A 13936-nucleotide genomic window follows, 5' to 3' on the forward strand; every position below is an offset into this window, starting at 1 on the left:
CAAGCAAGGATAGGAAACAAACAAAAACACCTGATACAACATTCAGAAGTAACACAGGCCACCTGCTTCCTTCAAGACCCCCACACAGAATGTGAAGAAAAGGGAAGGGCCAGCCCTCTTTCTTCCTTCTCATATCAGCAAGATAAGCCTACACAGGGGAAACATCTGACTCTCCCCTCAGTCTACAGAGACCACACTCTTTCCCAAACCTCCAACCCCTGTCCTCTCAGCGGGCCCAATCCTATCCCACCAAGCAGCCTCTTTTCACTCTTTGACCCCCCAACTAGGGGACATGCCTATCCTTGTCATCCCTGCTGGCCTCCTCCAGTGCTGAGGGCTGATCCAGGGAAACAGCTGGCGGTTCCTCTTTTGCCTTGCTGAGTAAGGACCCAGTCCCTGGTCTGGCCCCTTCAGGCAGCCAAGAGAGAGCCGACGAAGGCTGCCTGCCCAGAGCCTGGGGGCAGGGAGTTGGAAATAGGTCAGGAAAGTAGCCATCCCCTCCTGGGGGATGCCCCAGAGCTTGCGGGCAGAACGGACCAGGGAAGGGCAGCTCTGGCAAACAGGGGTCACTCCAAGAGGCTGTACCTGCGGGGTCAGAGAGTGTAGGAATTACCAGACAGGACTGAGAGTATCAACTATCATTCACTGTGTTCTACAACAGATCCCCCCATGCCCCCAACACACATAGACGCAGCTTAGGGCCTCACTGCAAGTCTGGGTCAAACTGTAGCCTCGGGCTCTGTCCTTAGGACCACACAGGCTCCAGCACTCGAGGTCCTGTGGTTTAGTAACATTGGCACAACGTGAACCATGGATCAGGCCAATGCTGTTTCGTACACGCAACAAGGAGACCAGGAACCACCTGATCTTTCCTCCCCTTCTGCTAGAATCTAGTTTTAAATATGGTAGATGTTTCTGGGATTTCAGAGGTCCAAGTGGCCCAGCAGAATATTAGCTGCCATCTACTCTAGGCCAAGTATTTTCACTCCTGTTGTTTCTAATCCTCACCAAATCCCTCCCTAACATAGAACTGTGAGTCCCATTTCAGAGTCCCAGAAACCGAGACTCAAGAGAGCTAGTAACTGCCTGACCTGGACTTCAAGCCTGTTTTCCTAATGCTAAACTCCAGAGTTCTCTGCTACCTCTCACTGTGCTCTGCAGCCTCTGCAGAATTCGAGGGAGAAGAGCTTAATAAAGAGAACTAGGGGCAAACAGAAGGTTTCATTCGCCACCCATGACATGCCTCAGTCTACCCTCCAGATAATGTGACTCTTTGTCCCCTCCCACCTTCCTCAATCTCAAGGGGACCTTCTCTCCCAGCCTCAACTCACCCATGTTCCCAGCAGGTGGCTGCATCAGGATCTGCCCTGAGGAGGCACCTGGGCAATAGCCCTGTGATGTGCCCCCGCTGGGGCCACAGGGAAACGTCAACAGAGAGTCTTCAGACAGTGGAAGCGTCAGTGAACTGGGCGTGGAGAAGGGGAAAGTGGGGAGGTAGGGAAACTTGGGCTGAGGGGACTGGAAGAGTGGGGGCTGTGGAGCCTGGGAGAACTGGAAGGGTCCTGGCTGGTTGCTCTGTTGGTAATCCTGGGGCTCCAGCTCCTCCAAATATGAACAGGGGGGTGGCAGGGTGATGCTGCAAGGACAGAGGAACAGCTGGTGAGGTGCAGGGGTGGGGGAGCTCCCCGTTCCTACCACAGTAGCTGAGTCCTTCCCTCTCACCTCCTTCTTATCTCCATGGTAACCCCAGCCGTGCAAGGCTGCTGCAGCTGCCTCTTCTCCCCGCTCCTGCTCCTAGCATCTTGCCCTTGTGTCTGCTCTATTGCTGTGATCCCCTAGGTCATTCCCCAGATCCCCTTATCCCTTTCATCCCCATCTCCTGTACTACTCTGTGCTCCTCTCAGTTAACCCTATCCTCTCTCAATGTCTATCTTCTCTCCATCTACACCCCCTCTACCCCCGCCCAGATAACTCGAGTGACCTACCCCCATAGGTTCCTTACCTTGTCCCCCAGGACCCACAGGGAACATCCTTGTGGCTGCTCTCACTGCCAGCAACGTCCATCAGCAGTGGCATCAGTTGGGGGGTGTGGACAGGGCCAAGGGGGAAAGGAAGGTCGGCCCTTCGCACAGGTGGGGGGCTGAAGAGTGGGGGGGTCACCACCCTCTGAGCACCCTCACTGGGTTGGGTGGGGGCCAAAGTCTGATCAGAAGTCAGCAGCATAGGGGGCTCTAGGAACAGAAGGCAAAGAGGGGCTATAAGGGTAAGGAAATGGGAGGCAGGTTTGGCATTGCTGAATGGTAGACACAAGCCATGCCCAGATCCCCCTGAATAGGCCCTGCTGGCTGAAACACTGGAGGACTCCAGTCACTCCCACCTCCATCAAACAAGGACTGTCTTCACTATCTTTAGTTGCCATTTTCCCCCAGCTCTGAGGGTGGGAACTCACCTGGAAAGGTATCCAGAGGGGACTCCTTAGGGAAAGGGTCAGGCTTTGGCTCCACGGGCACAGCAGGTAGGAGCTCAGCTGCAGAGCTGGAGGCAGGAAGAATGAAGACTGTAGCTTTGCTGGTCTCTGAATTTGCACAGGTGCCTCATTGCCAGGAGAGACACCAATTCCCAAACTCTGCCTCCTACAGGGCATTGGCAACTTTCCAATACCATGGCAGCCAAAATCCCTCTAAACCTTAGCTGGCAACCCCAGGACTCATGCCTAGCCTTCCAATGCTCTCCTTCTAGACCCTCAGGATCCCAGCTTGGACCCCACTTCTACCCACAGGGATGATACAGAAAGAGGAGGAATTCTGACCGGCATTGACTGCTGGCAGGGCCAGGGGCTGCAGGATTGTCCTTGCTTTCTTTCCCATTCAGTTTCTCCATTTTTCGCCACTTGGCCCGGCGATTCTGGAACCACACCTACAGGGGAAAGGTGCTTGAAGAACTGGAGAAGAGGGCAGAGACTGAGGCTTAGGTCCTGGCTGTTGCACAAGGGGCTACAGGACTTTGGAAATCTCTACAGCACTCTGCTTCTGAGGCCTCTGTCAGGCTAGTTTTATCAAAAATCTCTGCAGTGCCTTCCTCTCCTAATGCTCTCAGGCTGTGGCACTCTGGAAACAGTCAGGGACACAGCCACGTCTGAGGCCTCAATTCAGCTCCTACCCAGGCTGCCGCTGAGCACTCACTCTGCAATTCGAGAGTTCAATGGTGGGCCCTCCGCCACTCCACCCTGCCACCAGTGAGCCGGCCCCCTTTACCATGATGCGCTGGGGAGTCACCCCCACCGTCTGGGCAATCTCCCGGCGTTTATCACTGTCAGGATAGTGGTCTTCTTGGAATATCCTCTCTAGCTCCTCCAGCTGATCTGAAAGAAGAAGAAACTTGTGTGAGGAGGACAAATGCCAGTGACAGGCAGGTGAAGAGAAAGAGAGATGCTCATCAAGTATCTAACAGATGGGGCCGCCGCCGCTAACCCAACACTTTCCCAAAGCCTTTCTCCTGTTGGGCTGGGCCTTCTCGCTTTTGGGTGCTACAGCAGAGAGCTGTATGTTTACTTTCCTTACTCTTCTACCCTGGTCCCATCATTTTCTTTTTTTTCTTTTTTAGACGGAGTCTCACTCTGTAGCCTAGGCTGGAGTGCAGTGGCGCAATCTCAGCTCATTGCAACCTCTGCCTCCAGGGTTCAAGTGATTCCCCTGCTTCAACCTACCGAATAGCTGGGATTACAGGCACAGGCCACCACGTCTGGCTAATATTTGTATTTTTGGTAGAGGCGGGGTTTCGCCATGATGGCCAGGCTGGTCTCGAACTCCTGACTTTAGGTAATCCACCTGCCTCAGCCTCCCAAAGTGCTGGGATTACGGGCATGAGCCACTGTGCCCAGCTCCAATCTCATTTTCTGATGTGATAACCCAACCTTCCCTCTGAGGGTCAGAGATAGTGGCACTACCACGGCCCAAGAGAGAATCCGGGACGAAGTGACATACAAACTAACCCCATCCCTTGGGACTCTTGGGGGTAGATTCTTCGCACAGCCTCACCTTTCCCCAGGATGACCCCAGATCTCTTCAATTTCCTCTCTTTAGGGACTTACCTGAGCGGTATAGGGTTCGTGTCTTTTTCCTAATTTGGCAGGTCACTTCCGGGGGCCCCTGCTTCTGGTCTCTGTTTTGGTTGCTCTGTGACAATGTACTGAGGAGGTTGGCCAGGTGGCAGGGCCCCCGGCCTGACCCACAGGGCACTGGGTTGTGTGTGGCACGGGCTGAATTAGGGGCACCAGGAGAGGATGTTGGGGCCAGACCCGTGGCGTTAGGCTTTTTCTGCTTCCCGGGGGCTGGAGAATAGGACCTCTTTCCTGTCTTCACCTCTCCCACTGGGAGGGAACAGTCTTCCCCCTGAGCCTGGGGCCTGGAGCGGGCTAGAGTTCTGTCTTTGTGGGGAGCCCTGGAGCGGGGGGGTGGGCACAGTCTCCCAGCATCAGCCCCGGTGGCTTCTCCAGAGACTGCTGGCCGCTTCTTCTCTCCTGAGATGGTGCAGGAAGGTGGCAGTTCCTCACTCTGAGTGTCCTGAGCATGAGGGGCTGAGCCCCGGAGCAGTTCCTCCTCCCTGGGTCCTGCAGCCAGGGGCTTCTCTCCAGCTTCCTGGCCTGTGGGGAGCCAACATCCACTGACCTTAGCACCAGGGAGAAGGAAGAACTGGACCAGGAGGAAGTGCTGCTTCCTGCTTTGCAGACGGTTTGATCTTAAGCTTTAATTTGTCTACCTATCAAATGGGGTAATAATTCCACACTTACCTTCCTAGCTTGACTATTGTGAGGATTAAATCAGATAACCCAACTTCTTTGAAAAATGTAGACAAATTTATGCAATTCTGTGACGGCCTTAGCTCATGGTATCTCCTAATTTAGGGGTACTCACTCCCTGTGAGTTCCCTTTTTCCCAGACACCAGGGGTATGAGTTTGAGGGACTGTTCAGGTATCTCTAAGGGATCATGTTGGGGCTGGGGATGGACCAGGAAGACAAAGAGAAACAGACTGACAGAGATTCTGCTTCTCCCAAGGTGGGATGCTGTTTCTGCTGCACAACAGGCATTATTGCTTGGAGAAGGGACAAGGCAGGATTCGATCGTCTCCAGCAGCTGAGGCAAGAGCATCAAAAGAGGTAACAGGGAGAACCACGGAACTCTGTTTCTGCCAACTCTCCTCAGCCCCATACATGCCCCACCCCCCACCACCTACCATCCAGCACATCCACTTCCTCCCCCTCCCTGCAAAGCAGAATCTCACTCTCTGGTCAACCTCTTTTTCCAGTAAGGAAACTGTGACCTAGCTAGAACTAAAAACCCTACCACTCATCCCTAAAGCTTGGCTTCCTTTCTTTGAGCTGGCTGATGCATCGGGAGCTTACCATGTTCCAGGCATGGTGCAAAGCACCTTTCAAAGATTAGCACAGTGCATATTTAATATCTGCGAGAACGGCACTGCTAATGTTCCCTTCTAACAGATGAAGGAATGAGGATGAGACAGCAGAGTAATATGTCCAAGATCACACAGCACCCTGAGCACATACTCTGTGTACTTAATCACCACATGGAGTCCTTCCTGGGGCCATCAAATGGTCCCCCCACTTTCACCTCCCAACTGACTTATAACCCCAAGAACCCTCAGCTTAGGGAGCTGCTTTATCATTTCCAACTAAATTGGAATATTTGTAGTGAATGCTAAGTAACGACTAAGAGCTATTGTTACTTTAATGAAAATTGCGTGAGCTAGGTCTTAAGGAATAACTTTTTTTTTTTTTGAGATGGAGTCTCTCTGTCGCCCAGGCTGGAGTGTAGCGGTGCGATTCTAGCTCACTGCAATCTTAGCCCGCTGGGTTCAAGTGATTCTCGTGCCTCTGCCTCCCAAGTAGCTGGGATTACAGGTGTGTGCCACCACACCCAGCTAATTTTTGTATTTTTAGTAGAGATGGGGTTTTGCCATGTTGGCCAGGCTGGTCTCCAACTCCTGACCTCAGGTAGTCCACCAGCCTCGCGCTCCCAAAGTGCTGGGATTACAGACGTGAGCCACCGTGCCTGGCCCTAGGAATGACTTTCTAACAGAGTGTCAAGGAAGATGGTCATGGTCAAGGGTGCTGTTCCAAGTCCTTTCTTAGGACACAGGCTGGACCCGACTTGCATGAGAGGGTCTGGGCAGGTGAAGAGGGTGAGCAGGCCTCTACGGAGTGAAGGGACAAAGCTGGCTGGTGGTGTGAGGAAGCAGGGACAAATTTGTTTTACAGCATTTTAGGAGAGCTTGTACTGTAGCAAAAAGCCTGGTACCCAGCACTGTGGGTGCTCCGTAAGCACATGTCCTGTGGGAGTGACGTGCCCTAGTAAGAAGGGGACGGGTGTCAGACCTAAGACTAGAAGGGTCCTGGGGCTCCCAGGGTTCTCTCCCATGCGCGCTGGGAGACTGGAGGCGGGAGGCTGGGGGGAGGGTTGCAATCCCAAAGCACAGGGCGCGGCGAGGTCGGCCTCCTTCCACCCTACCCCACCGGACTCCACCCGGCCCTCTGCCTACTGAAGCTCTTAGGTCGGCTAACGCTGACCTGGTGATCACAGGCCTCACCCCCCTCCCCGAACCCCCGAAGCCTGACCCCCTCGCACGACGGGGTCCCCACACTCACCCAGCGGTCCCTGGCAGGGATCCTCTGTGGGTTCCATGGCCTGGACTGCCGCCGCCGCGGCCGGCCCGTGATGCACAGGCGCGGCCTAATGAAGCCTCGCCGGGCGAGCAGGTGTGCAACCCGCACGGGCCGGGCCGGGGGAGCTGTAGCCCGTGGCTGCGCCCCCTCACCCCCACCCCCAGGGCGAGGCCGGCCCTGGAGGCTCGGTTGGGGCAGCTGCGAGGGCGGGGAGGACCCGGGCCCGGGCGCCGCCTGCTGGGCTCCCCCAGCCAGGAGCCCAGGCCCAGGTGCGGGTCTCCTCCAGGCGGCCCCTCCCATGGCGGGGCTGGAAGGCGAGGCTGGGGTGGGGAGCGGGAGCGAGGCTACCCGGTGGTCTTCGGGGGGCTGGGCCCAGCCGTGGGGCTCACCCACACCCTAGGGAGGACTCAGTCCTGGATCGTGGCTAAAGCCCTTCCCTGTGGACCGTGGAAGGCGATTTCTAGAGCCACTCCTCAAAGGGGAAGCGCTGGGTTGCCCGACACCCATGCTAGGGCTCCTCCAAGCCTCAGTATTAAGGAGCTTCAAAGTCCCCTTCCTGATTTTGTTTTTGTTTTTGAGACGGAGCCTCGCTCTGTCGCCCAGGCTGGAGTGCAGTGGCGCGATCTCGGCTCACTGCAACCTCCGCCTCCCGGGTTCAAGCGATTCTCCTGCCTCAGCCTCCCGAGTAGCTGGGACTACAGACTCCCGCCACCACACCCGGCTAATTTTTTGTATTTTTAGTAGAGACGGCGTTTCACCACGTTGGCTAGGCTGGGCTAGAACTCCTGACTTCAAGTTATCTGCCCGCCTCGGCCTCCCAAAGTGCTGGAATTACAGGCGGGAGCCACCGCGCTCGCCCCCGTACTGATTTGAGGGTCTCCTGCGCACAAAGGCTGCACTAGATGATGAAGGAGCTGAAAGAGCCACAGACTCCGTAGATCCGGTACAGCCCACACAGAGGAAATTCAGGTACAGCCAGGGGCAGCCCTGCCGGGGACGGTGTGGTCACTGTGTTTCCATCCATTTGGTGTTTCGGTTTTATTCTCTGAAAATGGAAGGGACTTTCTTAGGGGAGATCTCACAGGGGTACTGCCTTATGATTCCTGGTTCACGGAATGTTTCTTACTATCTTTATACAAGCAAAATCAGAATTTAAAAATTCTTGCCTCTTCTCCTGAGCGGGGAGGGGTAGAAAGTCAGAGGGCGGGTCAGATAGAAACAGGTGCTCGGAGCTGGGTGGGGAGCGGGGCGGCCGAGAACAGAATCCAGGTGTTTTGCTTTAAGGATTTAAAAGACTCTGGACACCACGTGCTTCCATGCTGAAATCAGCTGTGGGTACATTTTCCTATTCCTTTAATTGCCTCGAGGGGCTTGGCCTACACATGTGGACTTTGGAGGACTGTGAGAGCTTTAGTTCTTTCTGAAACACAAAAATGTAAACTAATTAACTTCGAATATGATCAAGACTTCAGGCATCTGCTGCTTCATTCTGATGCCTTCCATAAGGTGGATAGCCTCTGTTTTATGAGGTGTTCAGATAGATGGGGCCCAGTTTCTCTGCTAGAAATGAAGCATTCCAGGACAAGTGAGCAAGGAGTTGTGGGGCACTGATGTTGCTTCCGGGATAATTTGATGGTGAAAAATCAGGACCATTTGGTGGTGACATGGTAAATGGAAACCAGGCACGTCCTTGCTCACAGAAGCTTACTGGTGGAGGGGAGATCATCAAATGATCATGTTAGGGTAATGTGGTCAGCGGTGAGTTAGAAGTGTGAAAGGCTAGTATGGAGCACGGAGGAGCAGGAACCCCTTCTGGACTAGAATGGAAGCTTCTTGGAGAAGGCGACATGTGGGCTATGAGCTGTGGAGTTTACCACATCACAGTCCCACTTAAAACCTGACAGTGACCCCTGACTGCCAGGATGAACACCAAGCTCTGAGATCTGGGTCTTTGCCCTGGATCCTCAGCTCGCCTGTGTTGCCCACCCAGGTATTTCAGTGGTGTTGTGTGTGTGTCTTTCTTGGCCTAATGTTTCTCAAAGAATGTTCTTAAAACCCCCTGGATCAGAATTTCTTAGGGAATTTGTTTAAAATGGGGGTTCCAATCCCCAGAAATCTTAATTGGTTGGTTCAAGGAGGTACCCAGAAACATCCATTCGAAGCCCCTCGGGTAATTTTTGTACATTTCAGAGTTTGAGACACTTTTAGACTTTGCAAAAACAAAGTCAGTTAAAACTATCCTGGGGATAGGAGTAGGGGCAAGGGATGGTAGGGGCCTGTGTGGGGAAAGGAAATGACCTTTTGTCCTTTACTGAGGTGTCTGCTGCAGTGAGAAGTGGGGTGCAATTAATTTCTTAACAGATTATCCTGTCACATTAAACTGAAAATAAGTCATCCTTCTCTGCCATTGTTTATGTTGTATTTCCTCTCTCTAGCTGGCTCCCCTCTGCCAGGGTGAAGGTCAGAAAGCAAAGATCCAAATTGTCCATAGGCTGTATGGCACCCTTCCACAAACTGTGAAAGATACAGGGTCTAACTCTGCAATAGATTGGCATAGGGACTTAGAGAATTTAAAATATTGGCACTTTTCCAGCAGGGCACAGTGGCTCATGCCTGTAATCCCAGCTCCTTGGGAGGCTGAGGCAGGAGAATTGCTGGAACTCAGGAGGTGGAGGTTGGAGTGAGTCGAGATCATACCACTGCACTCCAGCCTGGGTGACAGGTGAGACTCCATCTCAAAAAAGAAAAAGAAAAAAAACTGGCATTTTTCCAAACATAGAAATGAGTTTTTTTTTCCACAAGTAATATAGTTGGATGTTTTATTTACATGAAGAATTTTACTGGCTGCAAGTGAATTTTATCTAAGATGTACATTGCGTGGGAAAATGTCTGGTGAGTTGTTGGGAAGGTGTTGTGTTTTTGATATATCCTGTTAAGTCATATCTTCCATGGATCAACTTCAAGTGAGGGAGGTTTGTCATGGAAGTTAAAATACTGGCTAGAGCAAAGAGATGGCTCAATTATATAGAGGACAACAAGGTATTGTTTCAGGGAAACTTGGGGCTGTTTCTTCCTAAGTCCTGTTTGGTTGCGTTTCATCTTTGTGATCAGCTGACTAGTTCATAGACTCAATCAACTTTGTTTAGGGGACAGGGAGGTATTTTTTTTAATTTTTAATTTTTTTTTTTTTGGTTTCTTAGTTTTCAGAGCTAGACTTTACACAATTACCACCATGCACTTAGCAAGAGCCGTTTCTTCCAAAATCTTTTTTTCCCCTCACATATATGAGAATGCCAGAACAAAAAGAAAAGTGTCTGATACTAAAAAAAAGTAGTTAATTTTTTTCAGTCTATGAAGAGTAAGTGAAATAAGTGTTCTTGGTCCTTCTCCCTCTTTCTCTATAATGAGAAAAATGACCCGAAGAAGGCGGCTGATTGAGAACATTTTTTGAAGCAAAACCACAAGGTAATGAGTTCTTGTTCTATGGGCCACACCCCAGTGTAGGCAGCATCAGGTCATTGGAACACCTAGGACCAGAAAGGCAAGAATAAGTTGTGAAAGACAGGCAGAAATCTGCACAGGCCCTAGCCAGGGAGATCATAGTCACAGCAAGTATGGGAGGTCAGGGCCCCCGGAAAACCACCAGGAAGAGATGACCTTTCCAAAGCAGAGAGAGCGAAGGGAATCCTGAGCCAGGCATGTGCTCAGGGACCAGCACTGCCAGAGCCCGGGCAAATGGCCGGATGATTGGATAAATACTGGGGACCAATGACAGGGAAAAAGTGAATGGTCCTAGAGACTGGGAGAGACACTGGCAACTGCCAAAGTATCTGCCCAGGGGCTTCCTTTGGAAATCCCAGAAAAGGATGGTTTCAGGTTGCCTGTGAAGGGAATTAGGAACACCTGGCTAGAGGGGAACTGCCGGGCAGGGCGAGGACAAGTTCTGGCGTGAATTAGCGTTGTAACTTCTAATGCCCTTGCCCCAGACACTCAGGATAATCTGTGTTTAAGGAGAATGGTGACTGTGTTTAAAATATTCTGCTGCTGCTGCTGCTGCTATTGTTTACAATTAATCACCACTACTGGTGTTTTGTAATTTAGAACGTACTTTCACCATCCATTCTAATTCTCTTCTCCTGATGTGCCTGAGTTTTGGAGGCACTTTCTTCTTTCTATTCTATTCTAGTCTTCTCCAGGATTGCAATCGCTGTTGCTAATTATAGCATGGCATCTAAGGACCCCTCAAAACCCGGCCCCAACCTTCACTCAGGCTTCCTCTTTGGCTACCACCACTTCCCCGCCCCCCCCCAGTCTCCCCCACTCTTCCAGGTTTTTGTTCCAAGCTTTTATGCCGTAGAAATGGTCATGCCTTCTCAGGGTCACTGATCAAGCTGTTCATCAGCATGAAACTTTTTTTTTTTTCCCAGGCAAAGTCTTACTCATCCTTCAAAATCCAAACAACCCAAATATTCCCTTTCTGGGGAAGCCTGGCTCAGCCTTCCACAGCCAGAATTAACTGCCCCCTCCTAGGTTCTCCCCTTGTACTGTGTTTACATTTATATTACATCACCGCACACAGGCTGAACTGATTAGCTTTTTGTGTATTCTCCACTGGATTGGGAGTTCTTAGATGGTAACATGCATCTATTCATGCCCGGTGCTTTCTTGCTTTGTAAGTATCAACTCTGAATTCTAACAACCCTATGAAGTTCTATTATATGATTATCCCCATCTTATTGAAGAAACTGTAGCATAAAGAGTTTAATACTTCTCCAAAGATGACAGTGGCCACCTCAGATCTGAACCCAGTTAGTCTGGTTCCTGCCTGCACTCCTAAACACTAGGCTACACTGTTGATTTGATTGTATCCATCACTATACTGGTATAGTGAATCCTGCATGGGGGATGGATCATTGTTCAGTGACAAAAAGTTGACCATTGCCAGGAGTTAGGGAGCAGGGGAGGGAAGTGGCTGTGAGTTGAAAAGCATAGTAGCAGTGATGGAACCATTCTGAATCTTGCCTATAGTGGTGGTTCCACAAGTCTACACACAAGATAAAACTGCACAGAACTAAATACACACTAGGGCATGAAAACTGGTGAAATCTGAGTAAGGTCACAGATTGTATCAAAGTCAACTTCCTGGTGTGGTATTGTACTGGCATGACAGAAGATGTAAAATGGGGAAAGGGTATATTGAATCCCTGTATTATTTCTTACAACTGCATGTGAATCTACAGTTACCTCAAAAAGCAGGAAAAAAGTTGATTCTAGTGTTCTGACCACAAGTTTGGTTCTCCTGGACTTGGTTAAATATAATTCACAGAAATAATATTTTGGTATAGTAGCATTATTAACCTTTCCTTGATGGTAACTTTAAAATATAGATTTAAATGATGTCTACGTCTTTAACAGGGCTGTGGGTGGGCAAGCAGAAGAATTTATATCTAACTTGTTGTAAAAGTAAAACAATAACATGTCTCAATAGGAATGCAAATTTATTAGAAAAAAAGGGTAAATACTGAACAATTAAGGAAAAAGATGATATTTCTCATCAAACAACAGTATCAGTTATTAACAATTTGGCTCATTTCCTCACAGCATTTTTTCCATTATTGCTGTTTTGTATATGATTTTCATGATTGTAATTACACTCCATATATAATTTCAAGCATGTCTCTCTTAAAATGTGCTATGAAAAGCACAGTTCTGTATTGTTTCAGTCTTCAGAATTTGAGTGGCAGTACTGTAATTTAACCATTTTTCAACTGTTGGAGCAATCTTTTTAACTTAAATATTATACATTTTAAAAAATTAAAAAGGCAAATTTGAAATAAAGCTTGTATCTTTTTCCCTTAATGGCTTTTAAAAAATAAAAACCTCTTCCACTTGGTTATTGGTCTCTTTCTATATTTTTTTAATAGTCCCAAGCCCATGAGAGGCCCTGAAGCTGTTTATTTCACAGGAATAGACAGGCTGCCTGGCTGGCCAAGTGGACAGCTAAGGGTAACTTTAAGAAGGGGTCCGGGATTCTGAGCTCATAAACTTGACAGCCAGCACGGCATCTTTAGTGAGAGGAAAGAAATGTCCCTGAACAAAGTATTTTTTCCTCCTTTGGTATCTTGGGGCTGTACCAGTTCTGCTGGTGGCTTGATAGATTTTTCCGATGTTTGAGTCTAGGGTCACTGGCTCCCAAGAGGGGATGCTCTACCAAGAGTCCTCAGTGTATGGGAAGACAACTCTGTCTTCTGTTCAGAGTGTGGTGCTCACAATTTTGCTGTTGCTTCCAGGACATGAGCTCACCCTCCTGGGCTTCGAAGCCAACCTTGTCTCTGGTGTCCCAGGTACCCTCCAGGTCTGGCGATGTTAGTGTCAAAAGGAGAGCCATGTCATGGCCAGCAGGTTCCTCTGTCCTTTTGGGGCAACAAACTTTAAGCTCACTAACTTTATGGTGACAATTCTAGATCTGTAAAATTGGAGATACTTGAGCTTGTCTTTAAATATCTCCTTTGCTTGATGTCAATCAAGGGCAAGATCAGTAGTGTGGGTTAGAAGCTGGGAGCAGCTTCCTTTGCACGGAGGAGAGACTGGTGAAATATTAGGCTTGCATTTAGTGAGGCGTAGAGATTAAACAGTGATAGCAGACTAGATTGATTACCTGACAAATAATTAGGGCTGCAAAACCTGTCATTCCGTTGCTTGGAAGGAAGCAATCAAACTGGATAGGCTATAAGATCCAGCCTTTGTTTTGCAAAGGGCTTCTGATCGTTTCTGTTTTACAAGCTGCATTGCTGCATGCTGCATATGTTATTAAGGTGGTGCAAGGCAGTGTAGGTTGTGAGTGGGCAACCCGGAGCTCAGTCAGGCTCTTATTCAGAGCAGTCCTAAGGAAAAGGAGAGCAGAGCAACAGAGAGGGAAAAGCCATACTTGGAACTAGAGATGTACTAGGTATCACTGGATATGCATCCTTGAGTCAGGAGACCTAGTTTATGATCTGAGCTCTTCGAGATCCTGCTCCAAGGTCCAGTTCTTCAGCTTCTCTGTTGATGTGGGCTCCTGAGCAAGGGAAACACATCGCTCAAACTTAACCTGATTTTCAGACTGAATTCCTGATTCCCACCGCCAAACTTGTCACTCCTCCTGTCCTCCCAATCTTTGTATCCTCCACCCAGCTGGAATCACCCTTGATTTCTGTCTCACACACATCTCTGTAGAAACTGCCAGATTATTCCTGTTGCCCTCTTTCTACTCCCA

The 13936-nt window shown here is 49.9% G+C and overlaps 1 protein-coding gene across 1 annotated transcript; it reads right to left on the minus strand.

Annotated features, from left to right (window-relative positions):
* Positions 1–242: 242 nt before the first annotated feature.
* On the minus strand, positions 243–13069 carry NOBOX (NOBOX oogenesis homeobox). The gene is given in 11 exon segments (XM_055281485.2): positions 243–585; positions 1332–1636; positions 2003–2231; positions 2450–2535; positions 2810–2916; positions 3160–3200; positions 3203–3361; positions 4091–4662; positions 4914–4996; positions 7547–7668; positions 12985–13069. Coding segments are annotated over 11 exon segments (2091 nt in total). The 3' UTR covers positions 243–283.
* Positions 13070–13936: the final 867 nt, after the last annotated feature.

This window comes from Symphalangus syndactylus, chromosome 6 (genome assembly GCF_028878055.3).
Source record: "Symphalangus syndactylus isolate Jambi chromosome 6, NHGRI_mSymSyn1-v2.1_pri, whole genome shotgun sequence".
In the NCBI taxonomy this organism is placed as follows: domain Eukaryota; kingdom Metazoa; phylum Chordata; class Mammalia; order Primates; family Hylobatidae; genus Symphalangus; species Symphalangus syndactylus.